The sequence below is a fragment of the Saccopteryx leptura genome, chromosome 5 (genome assembly GCF_036850995.1).
Source record: "Saccopteryx leptura isolate mSacLep1 chromosome 5, mSacLep1_pri_phased_curated, whole genome shotgun sequence".
Classification (NCBI taxonomy): Eukaryota; Metazoa; Chordata; class Mammalia; order Chiroptera; family Emballonuridae; genus Saccopteryx; species Saccopteryx leptura.
Genome location: NC_089507.1, coordinates 9,174,530 through 9,189,956, shown reverse-complemented (window position 1 = coordinate 9,189,956; position 15,427 = coordinate 9,174,530). Strand labels below are relative to the sequence as shown.

Here is a 15,427-nt window from a genome sequence, read left to right as displayed (position 1 = left end):
TGGTCCCCACGTACCCTCCCCCCCCCCCCGTGTGCTCCCAGCCCAGGTCCAGCCCCCTCTGGTCCCCACGTACCCTCCCCCCCCCGTGTGCTCCCAGCCCAGGTCCAGCCCCCTCTGCTCCTCACGTACCCCCCCTCCCCCCCCCCCCGTGAGCTCCCAGCCCAGGTCCAGCCCCCTCTGGTCCCCACGTACCCCCACCCCTGTGCTCCCAGCCCAGGTCCAGCCCCCTCTGGTCCCCACGTACCCCCCCCCCGTGTGCTCCCAGCCCAGGCCCAGCCCCCTCTGGTCCCCACGTACCCCCCCCCGTGTGCTCCCAGCCCAGGTCCAGCCCCCTCTGGTCCCCACGTACCCCCCCCCCGTGTGCTCCCAGCCCAGGTCCAGCCCCCTCTGGTCCCCACGTACCCCCCCCCCCGTGTGCTCCCAGCCCAGGTCCAGCCCCCTCTGCTCCTCACGTACCCTCCCCCCCCGTGTGCTCCCAGCCCAGGCCCAGCCACCTCTGGTCCCCACGTACCCCCCCCCCCCGTGTGCTCCCAGCCCAGGTCCAGCCCCCTCTGGTCCCCACGTACCCTCCCCCCCCCCGTGTGCTCCCAGCCCAGGTCCAGCCCCCTCTGGTCCCCACGTACCCTCCCCCCCCCCCGTGTGCTCCCAGCCCAGGTCCAGCCCCCTCTGCTCCTCACGTACCCCCCCCCCCGTGAGCTCCCAGCCCAGGTCCAGCCCCCTCTGGTCCCCACGTACCCCCCCGTGTGCTCCCAGCCCAGGTCCAGCCCCCTCTGGTCCCCCCGTACCCCCCCCCTGTGCTCCCAGCCCAGGTCCAGCCCCCTCTGGTCCCCACGTACCCCCCCCCCCGTGTGCTCCCAGCCCAGGCCCAGCCCCCTCTGGTCCCCCCGTACCCCTCCCCTTGTGTGCTCCCAGCCCAGGTCCAGCCCCCTCTGGTCCCCCCGTACCCCCCCCCCCGTGTGCTCCCAGCCCAGGTCCAGCCCCCTCTGGTCCCCACGTACCCTCCCCCCCCCGTGTGCTCCCAGCCCAGGCCCAGCCCCCTCTGGTCCCCACATACCCCCCCCCCCCGTGTGCTCCCAGCCCAGGCCCAGCCCCCTCTGGTCCCCACATACCCCCCCCCTGTGTGCTCCCAGCCCAGGTCCAGCCCCCTCTGGTCCCCACATACCCCCCCCCGTGTGCTCCCAGCCCAGGTCCAGCCCCCTCTGGTCCCCACATACCCCCCCCCCCCCCTGTGTGCTCCCAGCCCAGGTCCAGCCCCCTCTGGTCCCCCCGTACCCCCCCCCCGTGTGCTCCCAGCCCAGGTCCAGCCCCCTCTGGTCCCCACGTGCCCCCCCCCGTGTGCTCCCAGCCCAGGTCCAGCCCCCTCTGGTCCCCCCGTACCCCCCCCCGTGTGCTCCCAGCCCAGGTCCAGCCCCCTCTGGTCCCCCCGTACCCCCCCCGTGTGCTCCCAGCCCAGGTCCAGCCCCCTCTGGTCCCCCCGTACCCCCCCCCGTGTGCTCCCAGCCCAGGTCCAGCCCCCTCTGGTCCCCACGTACCCCCCCCCGTGTGCTCCCAGCCCAGGTCCAGCCCCCTCTGGTCCCCACGTACCCCCCCCCGTGAGCTCCCAGCCCAGGTCCAGCCCCCTCTGGTCCCCCCGTACCCCCCCCCGTGTGCTCCCAGCCCAGGCCCAGCCCCCTCTGGTCCCCACGTCCCCACCCCCCCCCCCCGTGTGCTCCCAGCCCAGGTCCAGCCCCCTCTGGTCCCCATGTACCCCCCCCCGTGTGCTCCCAGCCCAGGTCCAGCCCCCTCTGGTCCCCACGTCCCCCCCCCCCCCCCCCCGTGTGCTCCCAGCCCAGGTCCAGCCCCCTCTGGTCCCCACGTACCCTCCCCACCCCCGTGTGCTCCCAGCCCAGGTCCAGCCCCCCCTGGTCCCCACGTCCCCCCCCCCCCCCCCGTGTGCTCCCAGCCCAGGTCCAGCCCCCTCTGGTCCCCACGTACCCCCCCGTGTGCTCCCAGCCCAGGTCCAGCCCCCTCTGGTCCCCACGTACCCCCCCCCGTGTGCTCCCAGCCCAGGTCCAGCCCCCTCTGGTCCCCACGTACCCCCCCCATGTGCTCCCAGCCCAGGTCCAGCCCCCTCTGGTCCCCACGTACCCCCCCCCCCCCCCCCCCGTGTACTCCCAGCCCAGGTCCAGCCCCCTCTGGTCCCCACGTACCCTCCCCCCCCCCCCCGTGTGCTCCCAGCCCAGGTCCAGCCCCCTCTGGTCCCCACGTACCCCCCCCTGTGCTCCCAGCCCAGGCCCAGCCCCCTCTGGTCCCCACGTACCCCCCCCTGTGCTCCCAGCCCAGGTCCAGCCCCCTCTGGTCCCCACGTACCCCCCCCCCCCCGTGTGCTCCCAGCCCAGGCCCAGCCCCCTCTGGTCCCCACGTACCCCCCCCTGTGCTCCCAGCCCAGGTCCAGCCCCCTCTGGTCCCCACGTACCCCCCCGTGTGCTCCCAGCCCAGGTCCAGCCCCCTCTGGTCCCCACGTACCCCCCCCCCGTGTGCTCCCAGCCCAGGTCCAGCCCCCTCTGGTCCCCACGTACCCCCCCCTGTGTGCTCCCAGCCCAGGTCCAGCCCCCTCTGGTCCCCACATACCCCCCCCCCCCCCGTGTGCTCCCAGCCCAGGTCCAGCCCCCTCTGGTCCCCACGTACCCCCCCCCCCCCCCCCCGTGTGCTCCCAGCCCAGGTCCAGCCCCCTCTGGTCCCCACGTACCCCCCCCCCCGTGTGCTCCCAGCCCAGGTCCAGCCCCCTCTGGTCCCCACGTACCCCCCCCCCTGTGCTCCCAGCCCAGGCCCAGCCCCCTCTGGTCCCCACGTACCCCCCCCCCCCCTCTTCCACCTCCCCCCACCCTCCGTTCCCGGGGAATCACCACACTGTTTCCGTGTCTGGGGTTTTGTTTGTTCTTTTTGCTTCATCCCTTGACCTCTGTTCACCCAGCCCCTCAGCCCCCGCCCTCCCCAGACCGCCGGCAGTCAGCTCTCTGTATCCGTAAGTCTGTTTCTGTTTTGTTTGCCAGCTCATTTTGTTCATTCGATGCCACATACGGATAGGACCATAAGGTACTTGTCTTTCTCTGACTGGCTTATTTCACTTAATATAATAGTCTATAGGTCCATCCACGCATGCTGTTGTAAGTAGTAAAATTTCCTTCTTTTTAAAGTGTCTATGTATTTCTGGTATGGAAAAAGCATCATTTATGAGAACGAGGGAGTTTCCAGTTTACTCACAGCTTCCCGAGTTGGGGAGCCAAGGAAATAAGGCAAAGCAGAGTAGGGCGGGGTGAAGGGAACGGGAGGCTGGGTGGTCAGCGGCCGGAGCCCGGAGCAAACCCTTCCCTCTCAGTGTGCGGGGTCCCCGGAGCCCGGAGCAAACCCTTCCCTCTCAGTGTGCGGGGTCCCCGGAGCCCGGAGCAAACCCTTCCCTCTCAGTGTGCGGGGTCCCCGGAGCCCGGAGCAAACCCTTCCCTCTCAGTGTGCGGGGTCCCCGGAGCCCGGAGCAAACCCTTCCCTCTCAGTGTGCGGGGTCCCCGGGGCAAACCCTTCCCTCTCGGTGTGCGGGGTCCCCAGAGCCCGGAGCAAAGCGGGGTCCCCGGAGCCCGGAGCAAACCCTCCCCTCTCGGTGTGCGGGGTTCCCGGAGCCCGGAGCAAAGCGGGGTCCCCGGAGCCCGGAGCAAACCCTCCCCTCTCGGTGTGCGGGGTACCTGGAGCCCGGAGCAAACCCTTCCCTCTCAGTGTGCGGGGTCCCCGGAGCCCGGGGCAAACCCTCCCTCTCAGTGTGCGGGGTCCCCGGAGCCCGGAGCAAACCCTTCCCTCTCAGTGTGCGGGGTCCCCGGAGCCCGGAGCAAACCCTTCCCTCTCGGTGCGCGGGGTCCCCGGAGCCCGGAGCAAACCCTTCCCTCTCAGTGTGCGGGGTCCCCGGAGCCCGGAGCAAACCCTTCCCTCTCAGTGTGCGGGGTCCCCGGGGCAAACCCTTCCCTCTCGGTGTGCGGGGTCCCCAGAGCCCGGAGCAAAGCGGGGTCCCCGGAGCCCGGAGCAAACCCTCCCCTCTCGGTGTGCGGGGTTCCCGGAGCCCGGAGCAAAGCGGGGTCCCCGGAGCCCGGAGCAAACCCTTCCCTCTCGGTGTGCGGGGTACCTGGAGCCCGGAGCAAACCCTTCCCTCTCAGTGTGCGGGGTCCCCGGAGCCCGGAGCAAACCCTTCCCTCTCGGTGCGCGGGGTCCCCGGAGCCCGGAGCAAACCCTTCCCTCTCGGTGTGCGGGGTCCCCGGGGCAAACCCTTCCCTCTCAGTGTGCGGGGTCCCCAGAGCCCGGAGCAAAGCGGGGTCCCCGGAGCCCGGAGCAAACCCTCCCCTCTCGGTGTGCGGGGTTCCCGGAGCCCGGAGCAAAGCGGGGTCCCCGGAGCCCGGAGCAAACCCTCCCCTCTCGGTGTGCGGGGTACCTGGAGCCCAGAGCAGACCCTTCCCTCTCAGTGTGCGGGGTCCCCGGAGCCCGGGGCAAACCCCTCCCTCTCGGTGTGCGGGGTCCCCGGAGCCCGGAGCAAACCATTCCCTCTCGGTGCGCGGGGTCCCCGGAGCCCGGAGCAAACCCTTCCCTCTCGGTGCGCGGGGTCCCCGGAGCCCGGAGCAAACCCTTCCCTCTCGGTGTGCGGGGTCCCCGGAGCCCGGAGCAAAGCGGGGTCCCCGGAGCCCGGAGCAAACCCTCCCCTCTCGGTGTGCGGGGTCCCCGGAGCCCGGAGCAAAGCGGGGTCCCCGGAGCCCGGAGCAAACCCTCCCCTCTCGGTGTGCGGGGTACCTGGAGCCCAGAGCAAACCCTTCCCTCTCAGTGTGCGGGGTCCCCGGAGCCCGGGGCAAACCCCTCCCTCTCGGTGTGCGGGGTCCCCGGAGCCCGGGGCAAACCCTCCCCTCTCGGTGTGCGGGGTCCAGCAGTGAGCCCGAGCATCACACACGGGGCACTTCCCCGCTTTCTCCTCGAGGGGAGCCCGTTGTGGACGAGGAGAAACCCGGGGCCTGGGGCCAGGACTCCTGGCTCTGGGTTCAGCTGACCAGCTGCACAGCTGCCACCGCAGCCTCTTCTCCCTGCGCTGGCGTCCCCTGCAGAGGTCGTTAAGCTGTCCTATAGTTCTCCAAAGCAGCGGTTTTCAACCTTTTTTACACGTGGGGGCCAATGAAAATAGAATGATTTTGGGGACCACTAGGGCAGAAATCGCCGTGAGCATAAACGAATTCGACTGAGATCATCGGGCCTCCAGCCTTCATACAACATCAGGGTGGTGAACCCTTCCACAGACCAGTCCTCGGGTCAGCGATGGAAAAACTCTGCTCTCAAGAGAGCCGGGTGCTCACCTGAACGGAAGCTCCAGTTCCTCGTTCCAGCTGGGGTTCGGCCCCTCGGCCGTCGTCGTACGGCACACGGTTCGTTGGAAAGAAACTTCCACGAAAGGACGCACTAAAACCTTAAGATCAAAAGCAGATTGTAAGAGTCCATGACAGTTAATTGAATTATTTCGCTCTTAGCAGAGATCTGTTTACTAAATAGTATGCTTCCAAAAAAAAAAAAAAAAAAAGCAGCAGCAGAAAACAGACTAGGAAGTTTCTAGGTAATTCTTCAAAACATAAGGGGTAGAGTTCTGGGCAGAGCTCCAGCGTCTGGGGGTCTCACCTGGCCGAGGGGGTAGTCAGCACTGGGGGTTGGGCTGTGTGCGGTCGGGGACGCAGCACGCTTGTCGCCGGAAGCCCTGGAAGATCTCGACGGCTGCTGGAGTTTGCTAGGAGGGGAAACGTATGAAAACATAAATGATGGGGAAAGTCTGACTAGATATGGAGCACACGGTTTTCCCAAAGAGGTATGGCTCTGGTGGCTATGGGGACAGACATTCCCTCTGAGCTTGTGGACACTTCAGGTTTTTAGCATGCTCTGGTCATGCCCCTCCACCCAGTGAGCGCTACACTCCTGTCCCAGGCCCACCGTATGGTTAAGAACGGAGGGCAGAGTCTCCTCCTCTCTCTCTCCTAGGAGGGGCCTGAGTGAGAACGTGCCTATTCCCCACACATGAGCCTCAGTCCCTTCCAGGTAGCAGAATCCTAAACTTCCTGGCCAGCCTGCCTTGTCTCGGTCTAATCCTACCGTATTTTCTTTGAACCTGCATTCTCCAGGAACCTTGAGCTACAAATCGCAGGTAAACATCCCTCAGGGCCCCCCAAGCCTCACTGGGGGGGGTCCAGGATTCCTAACTGGAGTTAGGATTCACGGGTCTTGACCTCTTTCAAAGAGCTGTTCTTTGTTTGTTTTGTGTTTTAAGATTTTATTTATTGGTTTTTAGAGAGAGGAGAGGGGGCGGTGGAGGTGCATGAAGCATCAGCTCATAGTAGTTGCTTCTCGTATGTGTTTGACCGGGCAAGCCTGCGGTTTTGAACGGGTGACCTCAGTCCTCCAGGTCGACGCTTTATCCACTGCGCCACCACAGGTCAGGCAAGAGCTGCTGTTCTTAGAGGAAAAAATAAAGGTCCTCTCCAGAGAGCCTCTCCTAGGTACCTTCCCCTCCTGTTCCTTGGCTATCTGTTCTGAACTTTTTGGTTTTCCCCACATCCCACATCCATTACTGGACAGGGTTGTCTGTTTCTGTCAGACTGCCTTACCTTCCCACAGATGGGCATGTCAGATACATGATGAGATGGTAAAAGTGGAATATTTTAACACAACAGCCGCCAGAGGAAACCACCAACTCCATTCTTACACGAGCATTTGGTAAGCACTGTACACTAGGCCAGTGGTTCTCAGACTTTTTGAAGTCGGGGTGCATTTAAAATCCTACAAATAATTGTAGGTGTACTATATACAAATTTCTGAGAAATATGTTATAATAATTGTCAAATATTAAAGAAAAAAATATAAAGTCCTAGTGTGCTTTTATGGTAATTAAACAAAATAAATATGACAAAATTAAATTTATTTTGACATTAAAAAACATTTTTATGTTACATTTTTTGAGTTATGCTTTTTAGAATTCGTAAAAGAGAGGGGTTAAAAAATTTTTTAAAAAATGACAAAAAAGTTATCTTTTTATATATGTAGATAATTCTTAGTAAGATTTAATAAATTCAGCAGGTCCTGGCACGAATGTGTTAAGTTTTTTCATTCTTGTGTTTACGAGAAACATGAGCCTGATGTGTCCTAGTGATTTCTTCAACGTTTGGGCATTTATTTGAAAGACAAACTCTCATTTCCTTGTCAATACATTGTAGAATACTTCTCTTTTTACTCTTAATTGTGTTGAGTGCAGAAAACCCCCACCATACATATCATCTTAACTTTACACCAGACAAAGGATAGAAGAAATTTGCCTCCAGTCTTTCCGGGGAACATGGGGGGTAGTGTAAACAATCCAGCACCACAGCTTAACAGCCTTTTGCAACCTAATCAGGCAAGTGAGGTGGGGGGTTGGGCAGACTTTCAGCTTACAGCCAATTCCCCACACCTCTGTCCCCCCAAAATCTAAATTCCAAAACCCCTGTTGGTTTTTTGGTCCCCAACAAGTACATATTTCTCTGGAATACCATAGGCCACACCTGGAAATCTTCTAGGGCGCACCAGTGTGTCCCGGCGCACACTTTGAGAACCACTGCTCTAGGCCCTGTGGTCTGGGGTGCCACAGACAAATAAGACACCTTCCAGCTCAGATGAGGGTTGAGGGCAGACATGTAAACAAACAGTCACAGCACAGCGGGATGCATGCTAGACTGGACGGACGAGCACGGGCCATCAGGGGACAGAGGGAGAGCTGAGAAACTCTCGTTAGTTGGAGGCCAGGGTAGAGGACTTGGGCAGGCTTAGTCCAGCTGACATATGAGCCGTCTTGATGAGGCTTCACTAAAATGCGTCACACACAGGATCCGCTGTGCTTCCCCTTAATTATTGGAATTAAATTGTTTAAGACTTAAAAAAATCAGTAGAGACCAAAAATAAGATAAATACTTGAATATTTTTAAGAAAAAAAAAAGAACAAGAACAACAACAACAAAAACTGTTTCACTCCACAGCAGAGCTCTGATCAAGCTGGGTGCACGGGCGGGGCTGTGGCTCAAGGAGGCCGTGCTCTGGCATCGAAAAGTGGGCATTCATCAGTGGGAAAGGTGGGAACAGCTGGCGATGGTCAGGTGTTCTGTAGTGGGGGGGGGGGGGAGGAATTAGTAAAACAAAAATCAGGAAGAACAGTGGGCTGAGAGGAGGGGAGAAGAGAGCTGAAGGGAAGAGCCCGTGGAGGGAAGACGGCGCCCCAGGCTCGCCTGGCACTCATCCAGGGCCAGATGACCTCGGACAAGCCCCTCGTACTTCCTTCACTTCCGTTTCCCTTTTGTGAATGGAGGCAGTGACGGCCCCGAGAAGCTGATGGGAGAAGACATAGATAGGAAAGTGCCCGGCAGGGCGCCTAGAATGTGGTGAGCGTGCAAGGCGAGCTAACTCTCCTCATTACACCAGCAAGGACACCAGCGAGAAGAAGTTTCAGTTCTCAGTTCCCCCGGCTCTGTTCTCTCAAGGGACAAGAAACTCAGGCCCACTTCCCCCGTGGCTGAGAGAGTCCCCCTTTGCCGCCGGGGTAGTGAGATGTAGCAGAAATAGCATTTCTCTGAGCAGATAAAAGGGAAGTCACCTCTTTATGCTCAGAGCAGGCAGGTGTCAGAACCGAGGACGTACACCTTTTGGGTTTCTGCCCAGCTCACACCCACATCTCTGAGAACTGTTTCCTAACTTTCCAAGACTCGTCCCGGGCACCCTGTCTCCCTGGCTGTGGGTGATTCGACCACGGATCAACACCTGACCCAACTTAGGACGCTTGAGTTCTCCCCTGAGGAGCTGATGCTTGGTGGGTGGTACCCAGGCTGGGAGGACCACTTCCATCACAGGGAGAAGGAAACAAACCCAGAGAGGGAAGCGAGCAGGAGAGACAGTGGGGCCTGAGAAGAACCATCTCGTTCTTTACAGTCTACCGTGCAGTTCAGCTGTCCTCTCGTGCTTGAGTTCATGAGACAGTCCCAGTAATCCCTTCTTGAGCCCAAGTTGGCTGAGTTAATTCTATTACTTGCAGCCAACGGGGCTCTGACTTCGGCAAGAACACCCCGACCTCACAGAATAACACTACGTTAAAAGCAGGGGTGGACGTGCTCTAGAGAGGTGATGGGCGTGGCCGGGATCCTGCCCAGTCCGCCCCTTTGTGGGCGGGGCTGCCGGAGGGCTCTCACCTTGCTGTGGGCTTCCGCACTGGAATGTCGTAAGCCCGGATAATGTTCACCAGCAGCTTGATGTCACCATCGGACAGGTTCTGGGCGGTCACCTTCTTCCGACCTTTCCTCCTCGGCCTCAGGGGTCGCTTTTGTTCTGCCAGCTTGAAGAGGCTTAGGCCCAAAATACTAATGATTACAGAACAGGATTAGAACTCTAAGGAAAAGAAAGATCTGGAAAGTCGTGAGACAATTTCTCCAGCTCTGCCCCTACGGTCCCTGACAGGCCCCTGAAAAACTCTCTTTTTAAAGAGGGTGGATATCATCAAGAAATTCTCCTAAGATGGGAGCAATCCTTCTGTGTGGATTATTAAAATTTATGGTGGCTGTGACTGATCGGAGAATCACAGGGTGTTCTGGCCCCCCCTGCACCCCTGCCTTGCTTTCTTCCTTGCCCAGCCAGCCCCTCAAACCAGCCCCGGCTCTCCTGTCTGCCTTGGCCCGTCCCTGCACAGAGCGCCTTTCTCCACGCGGTTTACCTGCCCGTCAGGGCGGGATCTCGGTTCCCAGGCCCAAGCACACGAGCCAGAGGCCCCGCCCCCGGGCCCCCCGACACTTGTGAGCTTGCCTCTCCTGGCAGTTGACTGACTATATCCCTTTCCAGTAATCACTTCCTGGGCAACCCTGCTTTCTGGCATTAGACGAGACTGGTGTGAACCCTGGCTCCCCTCTTTGACCTTGAGCAAATGATTTCACCTTTTTAAGCCTCTGTTTTATCATCTGTAAAATGGGGCTCACAGCTCCCTCTCGGGCTGTGGAGAGGATTAAGTGAGGAAGTGCATGCAAAGCACCGGCCTCGCTGATGTGAATGGTTTAGTGCTGGGTGCTGACATTGAGCATGGTGCCAGCAATCCTGCAGGAGGAGGAGGAGGAGGAGGGAGGAGGAGGAGGGAAGAGGAGGAGGAGGGAGGAGGAGGAGGAGGAGGAGGGAGGAGGAGGGAGGAAGAGGAGGAGGAGGGAGGAAGAGGAGGAGGAGGGAGGAGGAGGAGGGAAGAGGAGGAGGAGGGAGGAGGAGGAGGAGGAGGAGGAGGAGGGAGGAGGAGGAGGGAGGAGGAGGAGGGAAGAGGAGGAGGAGGGAGGAGGAGGAGGAGGAGGAGGAGGAAGAGGAGGAGGAGGGAGGAGGAGGAGGGAAGAGGAGGAGAAAGAGGAGGAGGAAGGAGGAGGAGGAGGGAAGAGGAGGAGGAAGAGGACGAAGGAGGAGGACAACAAGGGAGGAGGAGGGAGGAAGAGGAGGAGTAGGGAAGAGGAGGAGAAAGAGGAGGGAGGAAGAAGAGGGAGGAAGAGGAGGAGGAGGAGGAGGGAAGAAGAGGAGGAAGAGGAGGGAGGAAGAAGAGGGAGGAAGAGGAGGAGGAGGAGGGAGGAGGAGGAGGAGGGAAGAAGAGGGAGGAAGAGGAGGAGGAGGAGGGAGGAGGAAGAGGGAAGAGGAGGAGGAAGAGGAGGGAGGGAGAGGAGGAGGAGGAAGGAGGAAGAGGAGGAGGAAGGAGGAAGAGGAGGAAGGAGGAGGAGGAGGAGGGAAGAGGAGGGAGGAAGAGGAGGAGGAGGAGGAGGAGGAGAAAGGAAGAAGAGGAGGAGGAGGAGAAAGGAAGAAGAGGAGGAAGAGGAGGGAGGGAGAGGAGGGAGGAAGAGGAGGAGAAAGGAAGAAGAGGAGGAGGAAGGAGGAGGAGGAGGAGGGAAGAGGAGGGAGGAAGAGGAGGAGGAGGAGGAAGGAGGAGGAGGAAGGAGGAAGAAGAGGAGGAGGAGGAGGAGGGAGGGGGCGGAGGAGGAGGAGGAGAAAGGAAGAAGAGGAGGAGGAGGAGGGAGGAAGAGGAGGGAAGAGGAGGGAGGAAGAGGAGGAGGAGGGAGGAGGAGGGAAGAGGAGGAGGAAGAGGAGGGAGGAAGAGGAAGAGGAGGAGGAGGAGGAGGAAGAGGAGGGAGGAAGAAGAGGGAGGAAGAGGAAGAGGAGGAGGAGGAGGAGGAGGGAAGAGGAGGAGGAAGAGGAGGGAGGAAGAGGAGGGAGGAAGAGGAAGAGGAGGAGGAGGAGGAAGAGGAGGAGGAGGATGAAGGAAAAGGACGAGGAGGGAGGAGGAGGGAGGAAGAGGAGGAGGAGGGAAGAGGAGGAGGAAGAGGAGAGAGAAAGAAGAGGGAGGAAGAGGAGGAGGAGGAGGGAAGAGGAGGAAGAGGAGGAGGAGGAGGAAGGGCGGGGGAGGTGGAGTGGGAGGATCTCGGGTCTCCCCACCTCTCCCTGAGATGATGTCAAATGACCCCTTCCTGAAGGATGAGGGCAACACGTCAGTGACTTGGGGGAGAAAGGGACACGGAGCAAATGAGTAAATTCTGGCACTGAGATGAAACAGAGAGCCAGGTGTGACTTTGAATCTGGAAGCTGACAGGACCGACTGCGCCAGATCGCAGGGAACAGAGCGCGCGGAGAGGAGGGCCTTGGGTGGCAGCGCTCACGCCTCTCGGCTTCCCTGCAGCTCCCGGGGCCCTCTGCCCAGGGGCAGGCCGGCTGTTGCGGGGTGACGGCTGCCAAGGGACGGTCCCTCCGAGCCCGGAACAGCGACCACGCATCAGCAACCTGCTGAATGCAGCAGAATGCCAGGTGCCTTACATGCAATACCGCTCACCCTCGCAGGTGCAACGTCTCCCCCAGGGTTCACAGGAAGAAACAGGAGGCTCTGAGCGGTGGTAAGATTTGCTGAAGGCTCCCGAATAGGGGCGGAGGAGCTGGGGTTCAAGCTCAGGTCACTCCCACCTCACTGCCCGCCTTCTTTAGTATTCACCTGTATTTATTTGTTCACCCATTTAACAACAAGGATAAGCCTATTATTACATGTCACCATAGTGCAAAACTATGAAGACTAAGTCTCCTCTCCAAGACAAACGTGAGGAGAGGAGACGTTATATTACAGGCGGGCATGCAGTAATCCACACTTTGTTATTTTAGATTTATCTGCATTGAGATGTAATTGAATATAGCATTGTGTATGTCTAAGGCGTTTGACATGTGGGTCTGATGCATTCCTATAATACGATCACCACCATGACATTAGCTGATACAGCTATCATTCCTTTCTCATGGTGAGAAGAGTTAAGATCTGGTCCGAGTAACTTTGACGTTTATAACAGCGTTGCTGATCATAGTCACTATGCTCTGCGTTAGGTCTCCAGGTACTTAATTATCTACCAGTTACAACTTTGTCCCCATAAATAACATCTCCCCGATTCCTTTACCCACCCACCCCCAGCCCCTGGCAATCACCGTCTACTCTAACTGTTCCTATCAGTTTGGCTTTTCAGAGTCCACATGAGTGAAACCATATGGTACTTGTCTTTCTCTGACTTATCTCATGTAGCAAAATGCTCTCCAGGACCACCCATGTTGTCACTTGACAGCACATCCTCTTCAGCACTCTACCAGGGCACCTACCGAACCGAAACTGGGGACCCGAGAGAGACCTCTGCCAGGGGGCCCTAACCCGACACATCCCTTCCCCTGTGAATACTGCCTCCCACCCCTCCCTCACCCCCGAGAGGGCTCCTCTCAATGACTTTAGAGCCGTCAGCATGGGGACATCTTGGTGTCTGGGGCCATCAAATACAGAAACATCTTAGTTTAAAGCCAAAGACAAATCGAAATGAAAAGAAGAAAGAACATACCCCGAGCCTTCAGAACTTAATGCAGAAAGTAAAGCAGAAAAAAAGAAAAAGAAAGAAAAGAAATGGAAAAAACAGCATGAAAAATCAGCATCTATGCTAAGCATGGTTTTCATGACTGAACTGAACATGCAACGACTAGACTCTGGGCCCGGAGTAAAGAGAAGGGGCTCGCGTGAAAGCATGTGGGCACAGCCTCCCTTCTACACGGACGGAGGCGAATTCAAGGTCAGGGGCTGCCGTGGACAGCACAGTGTTGTGTCTCCTCCCCACCTTGATGGCGGAGGGGAAACACATGCGTACGAAAGACCCTTTTTAGGAGACCACGAGACTCAATCGCAGAAAGGGGTCACGACATTACTGGGCTGCACAAGACCACCAGGAAAAAAAAGCTCACTTTTATTTTTTACGCGTCCACCCTGAGTGGAGACAATTTGGAGATTTTTCTCAATGACAGGAAGACAGTCAAGCACATATGGTCAATTCCCAACTTCTAGGTAAATATCCCTTTTTTTCCCGGCTGCCTTTGCGCCTCTCCAAACACAGCAGCTCTCTCCTCCCAGCTGCGGCGCTGGGACCAGGACTCCCCTGTCGCCCAGACTTCCATGGGCGAGTTCTCGGCCACCCCCATGGCCCCCGTGATGGGCGCCTAGGGGCAGGTCCGGCACTGGGAGGTGACGAGGGCAGGAGGAGTGTGTGCAGGAGGAAAATGCTGTCACATATGGAGTGCAATGTGAATGAAAGTGGCAAAGGCTGGAGGAGCTGGCGTGGCAGGCGTGGGAGGTGCGACGGGTCAAACAGAGACCCCTCCCCGAGTGTCATCGTTGGGCATTAATCAGGTTTTACCAAGTTTCTAGCATGATTTGTGGCGCAAACGCACACCATGCAATGACAAGCATCGTATGGTTACGTGAGGCTTTTAAAATATAATGCAATAAAAATAATTTCTAGAAGAAGTAACAGAAGATTTGTTCTTACCTGATATTGGGGACTTCTTCTTCGACTACCAGATCCGCAAGAAGAAAATGGTGTTTTGCAATCAGGAAACGATTTAACACTGATTCTCTAACCTGGGGAGAGAAAGAGGTTCTGTTTAAAATGTCCTTGCCTTTTTATTCTGTTCATATTATCTTTAGCTGTGCAAAAGCTTTTTAGTTTGATATAGTCCCATTTGTTTATCCTGTCCTTTATTTCACTTGCCTGTGGAGATAAATCAGCAAATATATTGCTGTGATAGATGTTGGTGAGTTTACCGCCTATGTTTTCTTCTAGGATGCTTATGGTTTCATGGCTTACATTTAAGACCTTTATCCATTTTGAGTTTATTTTTGTGCATGGTGTAAATTGGTGGTCTAGTTTCATTTTTTTTGCAGGTAGCTGTCCAGTTTTCCCAACACCATTTGTTAAAGAGGCTGCCTTTACTCCACTGTATGCTCTTATTTCCTTTGTCAAATATCAATTGTCCATAAAGGTGTGGGTTTATTTCTGGGTTCTCTGTTCTGTTCCATTGATCTATCAATATATGCCTGTTCTTATGCCAGTACCAAGTGTCTGACAGTGGATTAAAAAGCTGTGGTACATATATACAATGGAATGCTATGGGGCCATGAAAAAGAAGGAAATCACCTTTTGCAACAATATGGAGGGACCTGGAAACTATTAGGTTAAGTGAAATAAGCCAGGCAGAGAAAGAAAAATGTCATATGACCTCGCTCATTTGAGGAATCCAAGGAACAATGTGAACTGAGAAATGGAATTAAACCTGAAGGGAAGGGGGGAGGGAGCTGTTGGAGGGGGGTAAGGGAGATGTTGAGGGGAATACGGGGGAGGGGGGATGCTTTTGGGGAGACACTAGAATCTATGTAAACACAATAAATAAATAAATTTTAAAAAATAAAATGTTCTTGTGCTGTGACCTTTAGAGTTCACTCCCTTGGCTTCTTCATGTCTTCACCCCAAGGTCACGTCAATGAAGCCCCCACCCGGCCACCTTCGCTTCTCTCTGCAGCTCTGACCTCTGCTTCCTGCAAATCACCCAGCTTTGCTCACTAGTAAAAGCTCCTAAGGCAGGTCTCCGTTTTGTTCACTGCTACATTCTCGGAACCTAGAGAAGGTCCCGACACACAAACAAAAGCCTGCTGAATGAATGAATGAATGAATGAACAAAAAATTGGACCAGTGTCAAAGCACATGCAACTCAGAAGTCTGATTCTATTCAGACTGGTTTACTTCCTAATTCTCCTGTAAACAGAGGACCTCTTAAACGTCTTACGTTGATTCTTTTATATGTGAGCCACAGGGCAGGTCAATTGGATGGGAAAAATGTACTGTAGTCACTGTAGTATTTCTTTCTTTCTTTTTTTTTTTTTTACTGTAGTATTTCTTATAAGTTAAATTGATTAAAGAAAGGGAGAAAGGGAGGAAGAGACGGAGGACAAAATAACCCAAAACATTTCAACTTTCTAGTGCCTAAGGCAGTTAGTAAGTCATTTATAAAACTTCTA

The 15,427-nt window shown here is 57.1% G+C and overlaps 1 protein-coding gene across 5 annotated transcripts in view; it reads right to left on the bottom strand.

The window, feature by feature from the left end:
- Positions 1 to 15,427, bottom strand: part of CC2D2A (coiled-coil and C2 domain containing 2A) — a 122,664-nt gene that overhangs the window by 27,474 nt on the left and 79,763 nt on the right. For 3 of the 5 annotated variants that reach the window (XM_066384848.1, XM_066384846.1, XM_066384850.1), the window contains 5 exons: positions 13,902 to 13,993; positions 12,927 to 12,941; positions 9,249 to 9,416; positions 5,671 to 5,776; positions 5,355 to 5,464 (listed from right to left, as the gene is read on the bottom strand). In XM_066384848.1, coding sequence (XP_066240945.1) covers positions 5,355 to 5,464; positions 5,671 to 5,776; positions 9,249 to 9,416; positions 12,927 to 12,941; positions 13,902 to 13,993 — 491 coding nt within the window. The remainder of the gene's footprint in view (positions 1 to 5,354; positions 5,465 to 5,670; positions 5,777 to 9,248; positions 9,417 to 12,926; positions 12,942 to 13,901; positions 13,994 to 15,427) is intronic. The other 2 variants (XM_066384847.1, XM_066384849.1) reach the window with 1 other exon arrangement.